General features: G+C 39.6%; 1 protein-coding gene across 2 annotated transcripts in view; it reads left to right on the forward strand.

The window, feature by feature from the left end:
* slc29a3 (solute carrier family 29 member 3) overlaps window positions 1-16,934 on the forward strand; it is a 32,830-nt gene extending 15,896 nt beyond the window's left edge. The window contains exons 2-7 of one of the 2 annotated variants that reach the window (XR_011889644.1): window positions 260-570; window positions 3,241-3,323; window positions 4,684-4,910; window positions 7,323-7,485; window positions 11,325-12,333; window positions 13,706-13,781. Coding sequence is in view for 1 of the 2 variants with exons in the window: in XM_072282604.1 (XP_072138705.1) it covers window positions 319-570; window positions 3,241-3,323; window positions 4,684-4,910; window positions 7,323-7,485; window positions 13,706-14,381 (1,401 nt within the window). In the remaining variant the exon portion in view is untranslated. Of the gene's footprint in view, window positions 1-259; window positions 571-3,240; window positions 3,324-4,683; window positions 4,911-7,322; window positions 7,486-11,324; window positions 12,334-13,705 lie in introns of both variants that reach the window. The other variant, XM_072282604.1, reaches the window with a different exon arrangement.
* The last annotated feature ends 4,946 nt before the right edge of the window (window positions 16,935-21,880 follow it).

The following is a 21,880-nucleotide window of genomic DNA, read 5'->3' on the forward strand; positions in this document are numbered from 1 at the left end:
ATTTTTGTGATACTAAGAGAATCAAGGGAACATAAATTAGTGCCAGCAAGTCATTCTGAGGTAAACTACCAGCCACGATCTGATTAAATTGCTCCTCATGAGGGGCTGAATGTCCTCCTATTTCTATTGCTTATGTTCACATAGGAATCCCATCATTTTTCAAGGAATTCAAAGGCTTGGGAATTATCCAGACGTAAACAGTTCAGCTGCATTCTGGGAAAAAAAACAGATAATTGTCTTGTTTTCTTTTTTGTTTCAGAAAATAGGAGTTCTGAAGAGGGGGTGGTATATATTGCAGTTGTTCCAGTTTTAGAAACGATGGAAATTCAAGACTCTTACTGCACATTCCCAAGCTCACAAATATCAGAAGAGGATCCCCTAATTTCAAAGCCATTGGTTAGGAGCCATTTCTGCAAGCCACCTCCAGATACCTTCAATGCTGTATATGGGATTTTTTTCATCCTTGGTATTGGCTCACTACTGCCTTGGAATTTCTTCTGCACTGCCAAGCATTATTGGTTGTATAAACTGGGCAATGGCACAGATTCTCACCAGCAGAATGACCTCAGTGTGAGTATTGTGTAAATAGACATGTTGCTAAGTCTAATATGTAGCGGCCTTTTCATTGAGTACAAGAATGTCTGCAGATACTGGAAATCCAAAGCAACAAACACAATGCTGGAGGAACTCAACAGGCCAGGCAGCATCCATTGAGAGAAGTAAACAGTTGCTGTTTTGGGCCGAGACCGTTCATCAGGCCTGAGGACTTTTCATTGGGTAATTGAGTAGGGTAGTGGAAAGGTAAAGCTGTTGGAGAGCAACTTTATTATTCAAGAGTCCAAATCCCACTAAGGCAAACTGGGTAATGAAATCCCTTAAATTTGACTACCTGTGACCCAATGTTAGGTGAGAGAAAGATTGGACATTTCCATAAAAACAACAGTGGTTTTTTTTTTAAAAGAGGGTGATACCCCAAACCAACCTGACCTGATGAAGGGTCTCGGCCCAAAATGTCAACTGTTTACTCTTTTCTATAGATGTTGCCTGGCCTGCTGAGTTCCTCCAGCATTTTGTGTGTGTTGCCTGGATTTCTAGTATCTGAAGATTATTTTGTGTTTGTGATTCTACCCTGAACTAATCTGTCTGCGTGCGTTTCAAATACATAAAAGCTGCTTGACTCCAAAATCCTGTGATAATCTTGAAGACCTTTATCAGGTCATCCAATTTTAATGAATGCCTCCCCACTTTCTCTAAGCGGCTGCTAATAAATAATGCAAATTAAATAATATAAATATTCTTCCCAATAATAAATAGAAACAAAAACGTACTTGACACACTATACCCACTTCCCTCCTAAAATTAGCGAGGTAATAATCAGTGTTACTAGGATCTTCCTGAAAAATGTTCTCCATGTGGTCTTGCACCCTATTGCCTGCTTGCACTGCATTTTCTCTGTAATTGTGACACTTCAGTCTGCGTTCTGTTATCTTTTCTCGTATTAACTTGATGCACTGATATGATGAAGCAACCTGTATAGATGCCATGCAAAACGAACTTTGGTACATGTGGCAACAATAATCCACTTTACTAATTTATGTTGTTTAGCCTGGTATCTATTGGTGCTTATTCTTCTCTCATTTTAGACAGCTGTTTCCCACAAACATGGCCTGTACTTTTGCAGTTCAGATAGTTGGCAACAGTGCTAATATTCTCCCATGCATCACCCCAATCCATTTCACCTAACCTTCTTTTGATCCCTTCTCTTTTGCAATATTGAAGTAGTTTCTTAAGTGACCCTGAAGTGGCCTAGTACGGCATTCCGTTCAAGAGATAATTACAGATGGCCTTGTTGGCGATATTCTTCTACATCAGCGGTCCCCAACCACTGGGCCGCAGACCGGTACCGGGCTGCAGAGCATGCGCTACCAGGCCGCGAGGAAGCAATATGAGTCAGCTGCATCTTTCCTAATTCCCTGTCATGGCCACCGATCAGCCATTACGCATGCGAGGTTGTAACCCGCACGTCATCCGTGTCAGGCTGGGAAGGAGATCAACTCCTCGAGCTTGCAAATGACGACGGGCTGAAAAGTATGTTTGACATAACATCTCTGTCGGCATTTTGGATCAAAGTCAAGGCTAAATATCCTGAGATAGCCACGAAAGCACTGAAAACGTTGCTTTCATTTCCAACATTTTTTTGCGAAGCGGAGTTTTCTGCAATGAATGCAACGAAAACTAAATTGTGGAATAGACTGGACATAAGGAACCCCCTTCGAGTATCGCTGTCTCCCATCACCCCTCAATAGGACTGTGTTGTTGCAGGGAAACAAGCCCAGGGCTCCCACTGATTCAGCAATATTGGTGTGTTGCAATGATTTTATATATTTATACGGGGAAAATATGTGCTGTGTGTTTAATATCCAAATGTTACTTAAAATGTTATGATGCTATTGACTTATAAGTGATTGTATAACAATTAAAGCACGGAAACAGGCCATCTCGGCCCTTCTAGTCCGTGCCAAACGCTACTCTCACCTAGTCCCGCCGACCTGCACACAGCCCCATAACCTTCCATTCCTTTCCTGTCCATATACCTATCCAATTTTTCTTTAAATGATAATATCGAATCTGCCTCTACCACTTCTACTGGAAGTTCGTTCAACACTTCAAGCACCCCTGTCCTCCCCTGATAATTGACTTATCACTGTATTCATGCGAGGAAAATATGCGCTGTGTGTTTAATATTAAATTTGTCAAATAAACCCTTTTAGAAACAAAATTGAGTGTATTACCCACTTATCGCTTATATTCCAGTAGTGATTAACACCCACCCCACGAACAGAATCGCCAAAAAAGATTTGGTGTTGGGGGGCGAGCGGGGCGGGAATCGGCAGGTCACGATGCGCATGCGCACTGGTGCCCGTGCAAGGCTTCATGGCCATTGTAGTCTTTCAGGTAAACAACGCATTTGATTGCCACTCTTGTTCATTGGCAACCCTACCGCCCCCCCCCCACCCCGCCACCCCCATGGTCGACCGGTCCGCAAGAATATTGTCAATATTAAACCGGTCTGCAGTGCAAAAAAGGATGGGGACCCCTGTTCTACATTGAAAAAATAAAAAGTAATTTTTTTTTTGTACCTTCTCTAATGATTCAATGTCCTGCAACACTGCTTTTTAAGCTACTGCAACAATCTGATGGGTGCACAGTCTCATGTGATTCTCTTGATTTCTTTTTCAGAGTTACTTCGAAAGTTATCTTTCGATTGCATCAACCGTACCTGCTATACTGTTCCTGATTGTCAACTACCTCCTGGTGGACAAGTAAGTTTTGGGGTCAGAGTTTGATCCTTGTTTCTCTGTATCCAGCTCGGATGAAAATTTTTAGGATGAAAGCAACACGGATTCAATTCCGGCATGCATTGAAAAGTATTGCAGTGGCGTTTAATCTGATCAATATCAGTAAAAACTGTTAATCACTACAAGGCAGCAATGCTAAAAGAAACTTAGATTGGCCTTTGACATCCCAGATCCTTATTAACAGTGCTTATTCTTTTAGAGTCGTTATTTTAACTAATAAAGGGGAAGTGCTTTACAAAGTGCTTGTAAGCTTTGTGGCTACTGCTCAGAAAGAAGCCTTTCAGCCCATTGCACTTGTGTTAGCTCTTTCAAAGATCTCAATGAAATGCCCTTTCACCATAGCTCTGTAATTTGTTTTCTGCTTTAAATATTCAATTCCCCTTTGAAAAATTCTTGTTGCATCCTCGTCCACTGTCCTTGCAACCATCGCAGCAACATATTCTGTAAGCATTTCCTTCCTTGTATCAGTTTTGGTTCTTTTGGTAATAAAGACTGAACGTACATAATCATGCAGAGTGTGTAAAGATACTGTAGCCCCTCCACTGGATGTAGGTGGTGCTCAATAACCCTGTAAACTCTGTTCATAATTTTGAAAATTTCGATCAAATGTTCACATTCTTGAAGCAGAAAAAATTAAGCCCTGCATCCATATTCCAATCAAACAGTTAAAACCCTCACCCCTAGATTCTAGTGAATCTTTGCTGCACTCTGTAACTCTGCAAAGTTCACTAGCTCCTGATAATAACACTTTCCTGCTACCTAGAACTTCTGACTTCATATTTTAAAACTTCTTTACAGGGTATAGATGTTGATGTTAAGGTGAGCATTTATTGCTGTTAAAGTGGCAAGCCACCTCCTTGAATTGTCCAGTCTGTGCTGAAGGTATGCCTTGACCATTGTTGAGAGGATTTAACTCTAGCAACAGGAGTGGCAATTACGAACGTTTGTATATTTCCAAGTTGTGATGATGTGCAGTTGGAGGGGAACTTGCAGGTGCTGATGTTTCTTTATCTTCTGGTCAGTCACCTCTACCCAAAATAGAGTTTCAATTTCTTTATTCCATCCAGATCCTTCCCAGAATTGAATTTTGTACTTCAGGCAAGATATAACCAAATTTAACATAACTTTTACATACTCGATTTCATACCTGATTTCTCCTGTCAGTAAAGCCAAAAACCTTAAATGCTTTTTCAGCAACCACGTCATCTCTCCACCTTCAAAGATGTATCTGTGTTCATTAAAATGTCAAATTGCAGTGTAGTTGACTGCTGTGTTGTAGTTTATAACCTTTAAAAGTCACCACTTCCATTTTATTCCCTTTTAGAATTTCTACTAAAGTTCGAGTGCTGTCATCACTGTTCGTCATGCTTGTTATATTCTGTGTCACCACAGTTCTGGTCAAAGTGGACACTTCTACATGGACTTATGAGTTCTTTGGTCTGACTATGAGCTGTGTGGCCATTGTCAGTGGAGCTTCAAATGTGCTTCTGGGAAGCGTGTTTGGAGAGGTTGGAAGATTTCCCATGAGAAATGCCCAGGCTTTGATTTCAGGTAAGTTTATTGATCAAATACTGATCAGCCTATCCCTCCATTCCTTTCTCCCTTGTTCATTTCATCAGCTTCTCCAAAATGTATCAATGGATTTTGTCTTAGAAGTTCCTGATGTACTAAGTCCCATGTTTCTATCATTCTAGATGAGGAAATTTTCATTTAATTCTTCATGAATCATCTGCTGTTTGGAATGAAAGCAGAAGACCATTCATCCCATAGAGTTTCTTGCAGATATTAGTCCAGTTAATCCACCTAGATTCTAACTTCAGTTTTGGAATTATTTTTCCTTAAGTAATTACCCATTTCCTTTTCAAAACCTACCATTAGCTGTTGTTCAGTAAACACATAAATTGTCATAATTGTTTTTCTTTTTGGCCTAAGTCTTTTGGCCTAAGTTTTTGGCCCTGTCTCAGCTACTTATTGAACCTTGAGCAATTATTTCTGTCAGCTCCCATTAGAGCAGTTTCCCTGTAGTTCTGCAGCTTGTTCTCTCTGATGTGCCCATCAACTCCTCTGATTCTTTTGGCATTAGCACGTGAGAGGAAACTAGCATCTGGCAGAAGCCCACCTGGTCGCAGAAAGAGCATGCAAACTCCAGATAGACATCACATGAGATGGGAATAAAACCTAGTGCCAGCAATGGACATTTTATTTAATGTGTCTCTTTACATCTTGATTTTAAACCCCAGTTTTAATCTTCTCTTGGCTACCTCTGCAATAAGGAGCACATCTTCAGTCCCTCTATTGTAAGAATCGCTGGATGCTTTTACATTAATTATTGTTTTTCTTTTGTAACTTTTTTTGTGGGCCAAGAAGGCCCACCAGCGCCTTTACTTCCTGAGAAAACTAAAGAATTTGGCCTGTCCCCTAAAACCCTCACTAATTTTTATAGATCCACCGTAGAAAGCATTCTTCTAAGGTGCATCACAAGCTGGTATGGAAGTTGTCCTGTCCAAGACCGAAAGAAGCTGCAGAAGATCGTGAACACAGCGCAGCACATCACACAAACCAATCTTCCGTCCTTGGACTCACTTTACACCGCACGCTGTCAGAACAGTGCTGCCAGGATAATCAAGGACATGACCCACCCAGCCAACACATTTTTCGTCCCTCTTCCCTCTGGGAGAAGGCTCAGGAGCTTGAAGACTCGTACCGCCAGATTTGGGAACAGCTTCTTTCCAACTGTGATAAGACTGCTGAACGAATCCTGACCCGGATCTGGGCCATACCCTCCATATATCCGGACCTGCCTCTCGGTTTTTGTTTTATTGCACTACCTTACTTTCAATTTTTCTATTTTCTATTTATGATTTATAATTTAAATTTTTAATATTTATTAATTTTTACTATTTTTAATATTTAATATTTGTAACCCAGGGAGCGGGAGGCACAGAATCAAATATCACTGTGATGATTGTACGTTCTAGTATCAATTGTTTGGCGACAATAAAGTATAAAGTATAAATGTAGTGATTTTAAGTCTTACTGTATTGCTACTGCAAAACAAACAAGCTTCATGACATATGTCAATAATGATAACCCCAATTCTGATTCTGGCTCTTCAGATGCTTGAAAGGCAGCAAATTTGGCATTTGTCGCCTAATATTTCCTTGGATATTGGACAGAGCTACTGAACAATATAAACATAGAGGGAGTGAAATCCTTCCAACTTCCTCGGTCGGTCAATGAGAGCATGGCTAGTGGTTAAATTACTGGACCAGCAGCTTAGAGCATTGATCCAAAAATACAAGTTCAATTTTGGCCCTGTTTTTCTCTGCCTCTTTGTCTGGTCTGGCCTGCTGTCCTCCCCACAGCCATATTCAAAACATAACCTAATCCAACCTGCTGCTTCTGCTACATTAGTGTAGTCTCACATTATCACATTATTTGTTCTATCCATCCCTCCCCACCTTCTCTGCTACTGAAAGCTAACTTGTTTTTTTAGCCCTTCTGGTTTTGTTGAAGGTTCCCAAACTTGAAATGTTAACTGTTTCTTTTCCACAGATGCTGCCTTGAGCTGCCCAGTGTTCTTTTTCTGAACTAGTTTTTAAAAATTTCATCTACCAATTTGATTTTCTGTTAACTGCTTCCCAATCTGAGGGCAGTTAAGGAGGGACAATAATTACCAGCATTGTTGGTGGTATTCACATCCTGAAAACAAATAATTGAAATAGAATCGCCAAATTCCTTGTGGAGACACAAAAGACTGTAGATGTTGGAATCTGAATCTGGAATTTCGTCTGCGGAGTCCAGATGAAGGGTCTCCGCCTGAAATGTTAATTGCCCGTTTCTCTCAGCAGATGCTGCCTTAACTTGCTGAGTTCATCCAGTAGTTTGGTCTCACACCAAATTCTTAATGATGGTTTGATATAGTTGGGCTCACATTCACTTCTTTCCTTGTTTCTTGTGTAGGGCAAGCCATGGGTGGAACAATTAGTGCAGTTGCTTCAATAGTTGACCTGGCTGCTGCTGGTTCTATTTTGGACAGTGCACTGGCCTATTTTATTACTGCGGATATCTTCCTTGTGATCTGCATCATCATCTACTTGCTGTTGCCTACCATCCCATATTCCAAGTAAGTATGTTTCTTATTCATAAACACAAGAAAGTCTACAGATGTTGGAACTCCAAAACAACACCAAAAAAATCCCGGAGGAACTCACCAGGTCAGGAAGCATCCATGGAAATGAATAAACAGTCGACGTTTCAGGCTGAGACCCCTTTCCGGAGTGTTTCTTATTCATTGTTCTTCCAGCAGCTAGAATCTCTATTTCACATCTCTGCTGCTTATCTTAATAATTGCAAAATGAATTGTATATTTGGTTGTGCTTACAAGCAGGGGTGTTCCAGGTTTAGAGCAAAGCCTTGTACTGTGACTCAAGTAGTCCATCCAATTATCCTGCTTCTTTAAAGTGCCTTTAATGTAGTGAAACATTCCAGTAGTTTCACGAGGCAATAGCTGAAGTTAGTAAATTCTTATTAGGGTTCTTGTCTATTCATCCAGGAGCAAGAGGTTGAATCCCATCATGGCATTTAGGGAATTGAAGTAATTAAATATATCTGGAACTTTAAAGATAAAGATTAGTTTTTTTTTGTCCCATGTACATTGAAACATACAGTGAAATGCATTGCTTGCATCAAATCAATGAGAATTGTGCTAGGCAGCCCGCAAGTGACACCACACCTCCGGCGTCAACATATTAAACATAGTATCCCACAACTTACAATTGCTGACAAAGAACACCTCAGGTTGTTACTTTTAAATCCATTTGACACACACACATTCATTACAGGAATCCACTGTTCTTGCTTGTGACTTCCCAGTCATCTGATATAATTAACTGTCTCCTTAGTTCATTGGCAATTGCTGGCGGTCAATCACTGTCAGCAGTGCCACCAGTGTCCATGTCCTGTGAATGAATTTTAAATTATTGACTCTCCTCTGCTAGGAGCTAGTAGATATCAAAATGGCCAAAAGCTGATTAAGGGTCTCAGCCCAAAACATCAGCTATTTATTCCTCTCCATGGATGCTGCTTAGCTTGCAGAATACCTCCTGCATTTTGTGTGTTGTTGAAGATTTCCAGCATCTGCAGAATCTCTTGTGACCAAAAGCTTGGTTTAAAAAGGAGCATCTTCCAGAAGCGGAAGAATATAGACAGTGATTGAATGTTGGTGACTTTGATCATTTCTTGTGCCTGGGTGTCCTTGTATTTAATTACACTACCACAGCATTTCACTGGACAACAAGGGGGAGTTTTTGAAGATGGGGAGTGTTGGGGGCTTCAGAGGAATCTGAGAATTTTAATATCAAGTGCATGGCTAATTTGTATGACGGGGAAAGTAGTTTTTTTTTTGCAAGAGAATTCCTGAAGTGAACAAGTTTTTGGGTAATGTTTATATGCAACTCCACAACAGAAATGTGGCCAAGGATATATTGGCATTCATTAGATGCATCCCCGTGAAGAGATTGGGAAATGTCACATTGGTGCAGTGAGCGTGAAGTGAGAAGGTATTCTATTTATCTGTGCTGACATCCTTTACATCGATTTTGCTTTTTCCTCCAGCATAATTAAAATTCAGACAGTCCCTGTAATGGCTAATAAATTTAAGTTACAATCTTGTCAACAGTTGTGTTCTTGTCACTGGAGATGAATGAGACTAATGGGGAATAAAATGTTCCCAATCTCTTCCTGCTAGTAAATCAGTTTCGACATTTGCATTTCATAGCGTTTGAGTGTGGCTCAGCTTAGTTTCCTCAGATCACTAACATGCTTTAGTTATAACCTGAGGAACTTGCCTCAAACTGCATGTTTACATTTTTCTCGCTGGCTTTGCATTAAGGTGCATACAGACTAAAATGGATTTGAAACATAAGACGTACTGCAGATGCCGGAAGTCTTGACCGACACAAACAAGATGCTGGAGGAACTCATTAAGTCAGGCAGCATCTATGGATGTGGATAAACAATTAATGTTTCTGGCCAAGACCTTTCATCAAGGCTGGAAAGGAGGAAGGGAGCAGAAGTCAGAATAATGAGGTGTGTGGGAGAGTGGGATTGGAGAGGAAAGAATACAAGCTGACAGATGATAGGTGAAATCAGGTGAGGGGGAAGATAGGTGAGTGGGGAGAGGTGATGAAGTAAGGGCTCCTCCTCCTTATTCTAGCTTCTTCCCCCTTCCTTTACAGTCATGAAGAAGAACCTTGGCCCAAAACATCAACTGCTTATTCTCGTCCATAGATGTTGTCTGACTGCTGAGTTCCTCCAGCATTTTGCTTAAGATGGATTGAAGTTTTCGGGTGTCACGATACACTGCAATTAATTTTGCTCCACTCCAAGCCCTGTTTCTCTGTTGCCATTTGGCAATATTACATAACTGATCTGACACATCTAAGTAAACCATTCAACTGCTATTAGTATTTAGACCTTTTAGTAAAGAAAATTGGCAGTGCTTCACAAGAGTGTTTCCACCAAAATTTCTTTTTCAATATTTTTATTGATATTATATAAATTACATGAATACAAATACAAAATTCATAAGAATACAAGTAAATAATATGAATTACATTACATTTAAATCACAGTAATATGATCACAGTATCCCATATTCCAAATCAATCATGTAGAAAAAAAGATTGAATTATGAAATGAAATAAAATAATTGTATTTTATTAAAAAAAATCTACCCCCACTACCAAAATGAGCTGCTTGGTAAAAAAAAAGGGAAGAAAAAAGAAAAATACTTTACCATATGATATAATAATAATAATGGCTCAGATCCATACTTTAATAACAGTTCAAAGGTTATGAAAATAATTCAGAAAGGGTCCCCATAACTTTAGAAAATCAGGTTTAGAATCAGAAATCGAACAACGAATCTTCTCTAGATCAAGGCACAACATCAGATAGCCATTGAACATGAGTGGGCAGGGCGGACTCCGGGCCATAAGAGACATAAAGGCCAATACTTGCAAATTAGATGGCTTCAATTTTGTAACACTATCCTCAACAATACCAAACATGGCAATCAAAGGATTGGGCTTAAAACTAACATTGAAATGTACAGAAAAAGTTTGAAACACATCTTTCCAAAAATTTTCAATGCTCCGACATGTCCAAATCATATGAATTAGTGTGGCCACTCCATTAGTACATCTATCACAGTAAGGGGAAATATCTGTGTAGAAACAGGAAAGCTTGTCTTTATACATATGAACTCTATGTACCACTTTGAATTGTAATAAAGAATGACGAGCACATAATGATGAAGAATTAATCAATTTTAAAATAATCTTCCAACTCTCTTCGGATATGAAAATCTGTAAATCCTTTTCCCAATCTCCTTCAATTTTATCTAAAGAGGCCTTTTTCAGTCCCAACAGTAGACCATAAATGTAAGATATTGAACCGTTATCAAAGGATTTCAGATTAAAAATTGTATCTATTCTTATCTGGACTTATAGGAAATGTATGTAATTGAGATCTTAAAAAATCTCTAATCTGTAAGTATCAAAAAAAGTGAGTATTGAAAAGATTAAATTTCGTTGAAAGTTGCACAAAAGAAGAGAGATTCCCTCAATCAAACAAATCCTGAAATTGTTTAATACCCAATCTATCCCATTCTTTAAAAGATAAGTCAATTAAAGATGGTTTTAAAAAAATTAGAAAAGGTGGGACTTGAGAGGGAGAATCTCAATAAACCAAAATGTTTTCTAAACTGTAACCAAATCCTCAAAGTATGTTTGACCACCACATTGTCAGTTAGTTTATTTAAAGATAAAGGAAGTGAGGATCCAAGTAAAGAAATACTGGAAAATTTCATTATTCCGATGAAACTCATATAGGGTAATTCTCATGATTAATGTAATACATCCAGAACGTAATATTTCATACATTAACTGCCCAAAAATACAGGTGCACATTCCGTTATCCGAAATTCTGAAATCCAAAAAGCTCTGAAAACCGAAGTTTTCTCGCCAACAGCTGACGTCACTCCGGTATGATGTGGCAACACTAGCAGAGGCCGCCAGACGTCAGTTGTGACTCAGTGCTCGTACTGATTACACGTGCAGTTGCTGTTCGCTGATATTTTGTGTTCACTGTTGACTTTGTGTTTAATTTCACTGTGAAAATGTCAAAAAGAGCTGCAGATACCCCTATGGGTAACAATGAGCAAAAGACAAGGAATCTTCTCTATCAATAACGCAGCAAGTGGAGTTATTGCAGAAGCTTGATCGTGGTGTGTCTGTGCGGCATCTTACTGAAGAAAATAGTGTCGGAACTACCACTGTATATGATTTAAATAAACAGAAAGACAAGTTACTGAAGTTTTATAGTGACAGTGACGTTCTACATTTATTCCAATAAGTCATTTACCGTGTGTTTGATTCAGTTCGTTTGAAGTTGTATATTTTTATGTTTTATTGAATGTTTTTGTTGAAAATAAATTTTTTTCTTGTCATTATTCTCTAAACAATACAGTATAACAATTAACATAGCATTTACATTGGATTAGGTATTATAAGTAATCTATTTAAAGTATACGGGAGGATGTGCATAGGTTTGGTGCGCCACTGGGTCCTAAACTCCACCGCATTGAGACAGGTTAAATAGGGACTTAAGCATACGTGTTTTTTGGAATCGGGTGGGGGGGGTGGAGTGCGGTCTGAAATCTGAGAAATTCTGAATTCCGAAATGCAACTGGCAACTGGCCCCAAGAATTTCGGATAAGGGATTGTGGACCTGTATAACCTATTATTGGGTAAGGCAAAGCCTCCGTTCTGTTTGGTTTTTTGAAGGTGAGCTTTATTTATACGAGGTTTTTTATTCTTCCATATATAGGAAGAAAGAATTGAATCCAAAGAGTCAAAAAAAGATTTAGGAATAAAACCAGGCAGAGCTCGAAAAAGGTATATAAATTTAGGTAAGATATTCATTTTAATAGAATTAATTCGGCCAATCAGTGATAAAGAGAGAGGTGACCAATTAGAAAGTTTTTTAACATACTTCATTAAACTTCAAAACTTTTCCTTAAATAAATCTTTATAATTCTTAGTAATTGTTACTTCTAAATACGTAAATTGTTTTCTTAAAATTTTAAAAGGAAGGTTAATATCAGTTGGTACTAAATTGTTTTTAAAGGAAACAGTTCACTTATGTAAATTTAATTTATATCTTGAGAACTGACTAAAATTAGTCAGTAAACAGAACACAAATGGTAATGAGGTAAGCAATAAATTATCAGCATAGAGCAACACTTTATGAATAGTACCTCTCCTTAAAATACCAGTAATCTCTTTAGACTCTCGAAAAGCAATTGCTAAGGGTTCTAATACCAAATCAAAAAGCAGAGGGCTCAAAGGGCACCTTGTCTAGTTCCACGTTGGAGTTTAAAGGGTTCCACCAAAATTTGACGCTACCATGTGAGATATCCAGGTAGATGACAAAAGGTTAAATTTTAATGTGCTTATTAAAGGAGGAAAGGATGGTGGGATGGTCTAGGGCAGAATCCCCCCCCCAAAAAAATAATAAATAGGAACATTTGTCTCTTAAGATTAATTTGTTTTGTGTGTGTATAAAGTATGTCTTAAGAAAAGAGATTTGCTGTTAGAAAACAGCAAAGAGACTACGAGACAGGTATATGGAGGAATTTAAGGTGGGGGGTTATATGGGAGGCAGGGTTTGAGGGTCGGCACAACATTGTGGGCCGAAGGGCCTGTACTGTGCTGTGCTATTCTATGCCAAAACACTTTATTATATGACAAAGTGCTTCATAATGAACAAATTGCATTAAAATGCAGTGGACGTTTCAATACAGTTTGTAGTAAGATCCCACAAAACACTATTAAACATTTCATCTGTGTTTTCTATTGGCTAAGTAAAGCATGTTAGACAGCGCAATGGAGCAAGTGCAGGTGTATGGTGCTATGGTTGAAAAAACCAACCACAGTCTTATTAAATGTCAGAGTATACACAAGACGACGAATGACCTACTCCTTTTATTTCTCATGTTCTCTATCCTAAGACAATGGACCCTAGACTTTCCACCTAATAGGAAAAAAAGGCCACTTGTCATTTGCCCTATGAATACCTCTTAGACCTTTGCGTATCATAGTGAGATTGTTGGAAGTGCCTCAGGTTCAAAGTAATTGTCCTACTGCCTCTATGTACTTGTGTATGGAATGATGTCTAGATGGTACGTGAACCAAAGCTTTATACTGTATCTCACTACATGTGACATAAACCAATTAACCAGTGTTACTTAGAATGTTAATATTTTACCTATTAATTCTTAGCTACTATCTGAAGAATCTGAATGAAAGAACGCAACATCCCGGAGATGAAAATGGCAGCATACAGAGCAGTGAAACCAATTCGTTTAAAGGGTCGGTCAGGAGTGACTCCCTGTCCAGTGATGCCTCTGTGGCTTCCCAACTGGGACTAATCCTCAGAAAGACTGCAGCCCTGGGCTTCAGTGTGTTTTACACCTTTTTCATTTCCATTATTATTTTCCCATCCATCTCTTCCAATATCAAGTCAGTCTCAAAGAAATCAAACAGCGTATGGACCACCAAATACTTTGTACCTCTGATCAGCTTCCTCTTATATAACTTCGCAGACTGGACTGGTCGACAGGTAACTGCCTGGATCCAAATCCCTGGACCAAAGAGTAAATTTCTTCCCATCCTGGTGGTGTTGCGAACATTGCTCCTGCCTTTGTTTATACTCTGTAATTACCAGCCCCGAGACCACTTACACATGGTATTGTTTGCTCAGGATTTTTATCCAGCTATCTTCATCTCAATTTTAGGCTTCACCAATGGCTACTTGGGAACTCTGCCAATGATTTATGGACCAAAGATTGTGTCAAAAGAATTATCTGAGCATACTGGAATTGTGATGTCCTTTTTCCTTTCTTTGGGTCTAGCTGTTGGTTCTGCCTTCTCTGTTCTTGTTGTTCATCTGATTTAGCAGAAGACTTTGAAATTGCTAACTAAGTGCCAAATTAATTGGGTTGAGGCCACACCAAGATTGGAATTTCATCTTTTTTGGACAGGTAGTTGTAACTACTGATGAACTGAATGAAAAGACTTGTTTTTTTGAAAGTGCCTTTAATACCCTGTCCAGGATCTCCTAAACTGTTTTAAGGCAATGAACTATACTTGAAATATAATTACTGTTGTAACATGAGGAAATGTGACAAGTCATTTTCACAGAAGAATCTCATCCAAACAGTAAAGTGTTTCTGACCAGTTAATCTACTCTGGTGATAAATTAAGGATAAGTATTGGCCAGGACTATGGGAAGAAATGCCCTGATCTTCTTCAAGAATCAAGATTTTCTATTGTCGTTCTTCAGTACATGAGTGTAAAGGAGAACAAAATGAATATTACTCCAAATCTGATGCAGCATTAAAGAAAACACAAAAAGCATAAACACCACAGTGAATATAAAGGTAATCCTATAAGACACAATGTACAAGTATATATAAGTTCTGCATTCACTTGAAAGCAAACAGGTCTTCTGTTTAATGTCAAATCAGAATCAGCACATTCAAGAGTTCTCAGTCCTTCATTACCACACTAACACAGTAGTCTGGGATTTTGTGCTCCACTACTTGGATTAAGGCTTAAACCCCTGACCTTCTGATTCACAAGCAAGAGTGTTTACTCATTAAACAACAGCTGATTTTTGTATTATTTGGTGGTTTTCACCCTAATGATCAAATTGTCTTCACTTTGAACAACCCTAGATCAACTTTGATGTAGAATCTATGCAACCCAATTGAGAGAATAGAACAGAATTTATTTAAATCTTACATCCATCCCACAATGTGAGGGGGTGAAAACTTTTGAGTTGTGACTCCATCGCAATGTACAGACATGTGAATTTAAAAGTCTAATGGCTTGCAGCAAGAAGCTCTCCCATAGCCTGTTGGCCCTGGCTTTAATGCTGCGGTACCCCTTGCCAGATGGAAGCAGCTGCAACAGTTTATGGTTGGGGTGACCGGTCTCCCCGATGATCTTCCAAGCCTTCTTTACGCACCTGCTTCTGTAAATGCCCACGCCCCCAGTGGAGGGAAGTTCACATTCACAAATGCGCTGGGCTGTCCATACCACTCTCTGCAGTGCCCAATGATCAAGGATGGTGCAGTACCCGTACCAGGCAGTTATGCATGTGCAGACTTCAGAGCAGTCCTTCAGGTGAGGCAACACTTCATCTGCAAATTTGCTGGGGTTGCCTATTGTGTCGGGGGCTCTCAATGCGGCCTCTATATTGGTGAGACCCATTGTAAGTTGGGGAACCACTTTATCTAGTCCCTCCGCACCATCTGCCACAAGTGGGACTTCCCAGTGGCCAAACATTTTTAATTCCCATTCCAACATGTCAATCCATGGCCTCCTCTTGTGCCAAGATGAGACCACTCTTGTATTCCATTTGGGTACTCTCTGAACTGATAGTATAAATATCGATTTCTCCTTCTGGTGAACAAAATTTCCCTCCCCCTCCTCTATTCCCCACTCTGACCTATCTGCCTATTATTTCGCCCTACGTCCCTTCCTCCTTCCCATTCTCCTATTGTCCACTCTCCTCTCCTGTCAGATTCTTTCTTGTCCAGCCGTTGACCGTCCCCACTAACCTGGCTTCACCTATCACCTTCCAGTTAGCTCCTTTCCCCTTCCCCCTAACTTTTAATTCGGCATCTCCTCCCCTTCCCTTTTAGTCCTGATGAAGGGTCTCGGCCGGAAACGTCGACTGTTTACTCTTGTCCATAGATGTTGCCTGACCTGCTGAGTTCCTCCAGCATTTTGTGTGTGAAGCTTCAGATTTATCTTGGTTAAATAAGAACTTTCATTGGTTCTGAATGTTCTTTTGGCCCAACTATCCTGGTACATGACTGCCCTTCGCCACCATTTCAGTGGGAAAGGTGGCTGAAGTAATTTTGGGTGGAACAGAAAGGTGAGATCTAGATAAAATACATCCATTGCTGCCTGTAGTAAAAATAAATAGACTTCCATCCCACAACCATGAACTAAGTTTGTTTCAAAGGGCTTCCATACACTGTTTTAAATGCTCTGGGATACCTAACTACACATCAGTTTTCTATAGTCAACATGCCTTGATCCCGTAGTGTGGTACAATGAAACAAATGCCACTTAATGTTTATATTTTAACTGCATTGTTTACTGTTACAACATAAAAGGATCTTTTGTCAAATGATATTCATACTCAAATAGATTCCCTTTTTAAAAGGGACAAGTTTTTATTGAAATATTTTAGATACTTTAGAAGAAAAGTATTCTGCAAAACAACGTATTTTTTATTTTCAACCTTAGGTCATTACAAATTACCTATTTTTGCACATAGTGGTTTGAGAGTTGATTAGAAAGTTGTGAAAATAATTAAAACTGTTTTATTATGTCAATTTTATCAATTTGCATTGTGTAAATCAACACAAAAGCATTACTGAAACTTCATGGAAATAGCTGGGAAATAAAAATGTGGATCTATTTTTAACCTTAACTGAAGTCGGAGATGTTTTTGTATCCGTATGTGAAGATTAATTAGAAAGTCATTGAGAATTTCAAACCCATCCATTGGGGCACGGTAAGCCCACCTGTGTTCAAGGTGATGAAGGAGCAGAGTCTGGATTGATAGGAGGACAGCTTTCTTCACACGCACTGTGAACCATTTAGAATGGAAGGTTGGCAGTGGGGAAACACCCAGCACATTATTAGGTAGTGTGATGAGATGCTGTAATTTTTTTTAAATGGCTGTATCAGGTAAGATGGAATTGTGTTCAGTGATTTTGCACAATACAATATTTACATCAACTCAACTGATGAATCCTTCACCCTTACCATAATTACCTGTGGACATCTATTCCAGTGCACTGCTGGCTGGCTGCTCTCATTCCAATAACACTGAGGTAATTTAGAACTTGACCCATGTCCTAACTCACATTAAGTTCCTTCATCCGTCATCCCTGTGCTTGAAAACTAGCAACAACTCCCAGTTAAGCAGAATTTCTCATCCTTATTTTCAAATCCATCTACTACCAGCTCCATGATCCTTGCTCTTCTCTGAATGATTATGCCTTCAGCCAAGGCATGAAATTCCCTCTCTGCCCCCTATCTTCCCATCCCTCCTTAAAGAGGCATCTTAACCTTTCCCTGATTGACCACCCTTTTGCTCATTTGCATTTATCTTTGTCATATAGAGCAAAGTGTATTTGCTGATGTTGTTTTGAAACACCTAATGTATTATACTACATTAAACCCTCTGCTTTATTAATGTATATGCATCTCCTTTTTATTAATTTTAAACAAACACATTTTCTCTTAAAATTAGAACTAATAGCTAAATACAAAGCTGTATCACACAGAAGTAAACCAATAAAGCATCTCCAGTAAATAAAATTTGTCCTGAGGTGAAGAAGGCCTTTGTCACACTGGCTTCCATCAGTCAGGGCATTGAGTACTGGAGATGGGAAGTTATCTCGCTGTTAAATAAGACATTAGTGAGGCAGGTTTAGAATATTGTTTACCACTTAGTTGGAATATTACAGTTGCCCTGTTAAAGAAAAGATGTTATTAAACTAGAAAAAATGCAAAAAAGATTTACCAGGATGTTGCTTGGATCTTGAGGCCCAAGTTACAAAGAAAAGTTGGATAGACTAGGACTTTATTTCTTAGGTTATGGTTACTTGATAGAGATGTACAAAATCATGAGAGGGAGTGATATGCTAAAAGCAAATAGTCTCCCCCCCCCCCCACCCCGAGAGGTTTTGCTAAAAACAAGGGGGCATAGGTTTATGATCAGACAGATGGAAGTTAAAAGGGACATCAGGGGCAGTTTATTCATGCAAAGGGTAGTGGTTATTGACCTCCCAGAAATAATGTTGAGGGGGGAACATGAATAACATTTACAAGCTTTCTAGGTGCATTATACAAGAGAGGTTTAGAGGGCTATGAGTCAACCACGACTACAGTATTGAGACTAGCTCACTGGGCAACATAGTCAGCATTGACAAGCTGGGCCTGCTACAGGTAACATTTATAAGATGCAGCGACCTACAATGGAGTGCCGAGGTGTGGCTGACAAGATGCATCCACCTCCACCTACAGGTAAGCATCCCGATTGCTTCCCCTCAAACTACTGGTAAACGTCCCAATTGTTTCCCCTCAAACTGCAGGGAGGCGTCCCGATTGCTTCCCCTCCATCAACGGGTAAGTGCCCCGATCGCTTCATTGTGAATCTTGAATGGTAAACAAAAGCTGAATATCCAGCTTGTCTTCCAAGATGTCACTGAAGTAATAAATGAGCAGTAGGTTCAAAGAAAGGAAGGCATTTGGAAACTGCTTTCACCATTCAATAAAATCATGGTTAATCTTTCTCCTTGGCACCACCTTCCTGTACTAACCCCATATCTCCAGATTCCTTAATATCCAAAATTCCATTAAGTTTTAAGTATGTTCAGCACCTGTGCCTTTATGGCTGGTTAAAATGGTAAATAAATTTTCTACTTGTAAAACATTGACACACAATATTGCACTGTTTCTAGTTTTCATTCTGCCACCACTTCAAATGTGGTTTAGTGACTTTTGAGCTGATTTATTAAGTCATCAGTAATCAGCTTCTTGCAGTTTCACACTACTTCCTCACTGCTTGTACTTGTATTTCAGTTCCTCTTGACCAGACTGAGTCTCTGGGGTAGAATCAGAAAAATCAAAATCAGGTTTATTATCACTGACATGTGTCATGAAATGTGTTGTTTTGCTATCAAACATATTCCTGAAACAGTGCAAAACACACAGCAAACTCCCCCAAAAAGCCATGTAATAATGGAGACTCGACTACTGCCAAGGCTCTGGGAATAATTTCCAACACTCCTTCAAATTCGTGCCACTGAATCTTTCGTGTCCGCATGAGAGAGCAGACATGACCCTGCCTTGACATCACATCTGGAAGATGAAATGTCTGGTAGAATCAACATTAGATAAGTAAACATTTCCTTGGAAGGAAATGGGAACTTGCTTTCACCCAAACGATCTGCCATTCCATCTCTGCATTGAAAGAAACAATAATATTTCTCCTAGATGCTTATCCTTTGCTACTGTACAGATTTTTTTATTATGACGTGAGATGACTAGACCAGATCCCTTAGTCGGTAAGGGATCCCATTCTCACTATTGAAACCTTAGATCCCCTAGTCGGTAAGGGATCCCACTCTCACTATTGAAACCCTAATGTTTATTAAGACAAACCAAAGCATAGCATTGTCAATAGGCAGCAGCAACTTGTGTTTCTATGTTGTAGTGAAATGGCCCAATGCAGTACCACGGGGAGAAGAAATTTAACCCTCAGCTACCAGTAGAGAGAGGTAAATGATTCAGATTTAGACTTATTATCACATCTGCATCAAAACATATAGTAAAATTCATTTTTTTGAGTTAACAATCAAAACTCCCAAGGATGTGCTGGGGTTGGCCTGCAAGTGTGACCACATTCTGGTGCCATCATATCATGCCCACAATGGCCAGCAGAACAGCACAAGCAGCAATGACGATGACAACAGTAGCAAAACTAGCCCCTTACCTACCCATCCACTCTCACACACACAAACAGGCCACCAGACCCATGACAGGCTACCTCGGGGCATCCAGTGAATGGACTTAGAACTGCGAATCTATCACCAAATATCCGACTGAACTTCGGACTGGGAGCATCGACCAGACATCCTACGAGGCCTGGATGTTTCTCAATTGGCTGTTAGAATTGCATTGCATCTATCGGGATCAGCAAGGTGCAGTTGATGTGAAAGATGGGACATCCAAGGGTTCCAGTGACGTCATCGTTCAGAATGGCAGCTTTAATCAACAGCTCCTCCGGAAAAAACGCATATTATGCTCCATTAATCCATCAAATATAAGATCTTTCTAAAATATCTGAATTGATAAGGGGGGCAAGAATGGGGGAGAAAGAATGGAGATTAAAAAAGCACCACTGCGGAGCCTATGGAAGAGAGAGGTACAGCAGGTGGTGGCGAGGCTGACACTGGGCCTAGTGCAGGCGAAGCGGCAAATATGATAAAGATTTTGGAGGAGATAAGGGAAGTCCAAAAAGATATAAAGCAGCAACTCATTGATATAAAGTCAGAGCTCACCAACGTCAATCAGAAAATAGCGGTGGCAGAGATTCGAATTGAGAAGATGGAAGATTGCATGCAAAACGTGGAACAGATACTAAATAAAATGATAAAAATATTAAATCAACAGGAAAGTAAATTGCTTGACTAGGAGGGAAGATAGCGACGGAAAAATATCAGGATTTATAATGTTCCCGAAGGAGCGGAGGGATTGTTGATGATGGACTTTGTAGACAAGCTGCTGCAGGAAGCGCTGGAGGTTCCTCAGACTACGGAGATTGAAATTGAAAGGGCGCATCGTTCACTCGTCCAGCGGCCTCCCGGAGACAGAGAAGGTAAACCACGCTCCATAGTACTTAAATTCCTTCGATTCAAGAGCAAGGCGGAGATTCTACGAAGGGCCTGGGGTAAGAAGAAGGTGTTTTGGAACAGGAAGTTAATATACTTCGATCATGATTACCCCCTGGCGGTCCTACAGAAACGGAGGGAATATTCCGAAGCGAAACGAATATTAAAGCAAGAAAAGATTAAATTCCAGACCCCGCACCCTGCTAAACTGAGGGTAAATTACCAAGAAGGGATGCAACTACAGACATGAACAACAGAGGACTGTCCATTAGCATGGTCAAACCAAGGGAAACTCTGGCTGAGCAGTTGTCCCGAGCTGCTTGGGAAATAGTAAGAGAATCTAGAAAGCAGGAGAGGGGAACAGGACGAGAGAAGGATTTTAGGAAGAGACTGTCAGTTCTCCGAGGGCAGCCCTCACCTCCTCCAGAAGAGCCATAAGGTTTGGCTAACTTTAAAAGTGCTGATAAACTAAACAGAAGCAAAATAGACAGTGATATACCTATCTCGAGTAATACGTGTTATAATATGGATTTTATATTACTCAATTTAAAAAAAAATTCACTTATTCATTCCTTTTCCCCACCTAAATGAGAATATATACATGGGAGGAATACACAGGGAAATCATTTCTGTGTAATGGACATAGTTTTTTTTTTACTTACTTTTACAGGTACTGCAGCGAGGGCCCTCAACCTACAGGTAGGAGGGGCTATCCCCCACGGCTAGACTTTTCTTCTAGCCCAACCCAAGGTCATCTAGAGACCCCAGCCTTGGAACCACACCTTCCTTACCTTTCTTTTTATTATTCACTTTTCTTGGTTCTTATTTGTTCAGGGAGTAGATCGATTAAGTTGTATTCTGCAAATTTCAATGGTATACTAACAGATAAATACACTTAGAGAGTAAGACCATATATTTTGGGTATATACCTCAAGAATGGTTGAAAAGAGATAAATATAAATGTTTAATGAAT

This window comes from Mobula birostris, chromosome 18, assembly GCF_030028105.1.
Source record: "Mobula birostris isolate sMobBir1 chromosome 18, sMobBir1.hap1, whole genome shotgun sequence".
NCBI classification, from domain to species: domain Eukaryota; kingdom Metazoa; phylum Chordata; class Chondrichthyes; order Myliobatiformes; family Myliobatidae; genus Mobula; species Mobula birostris.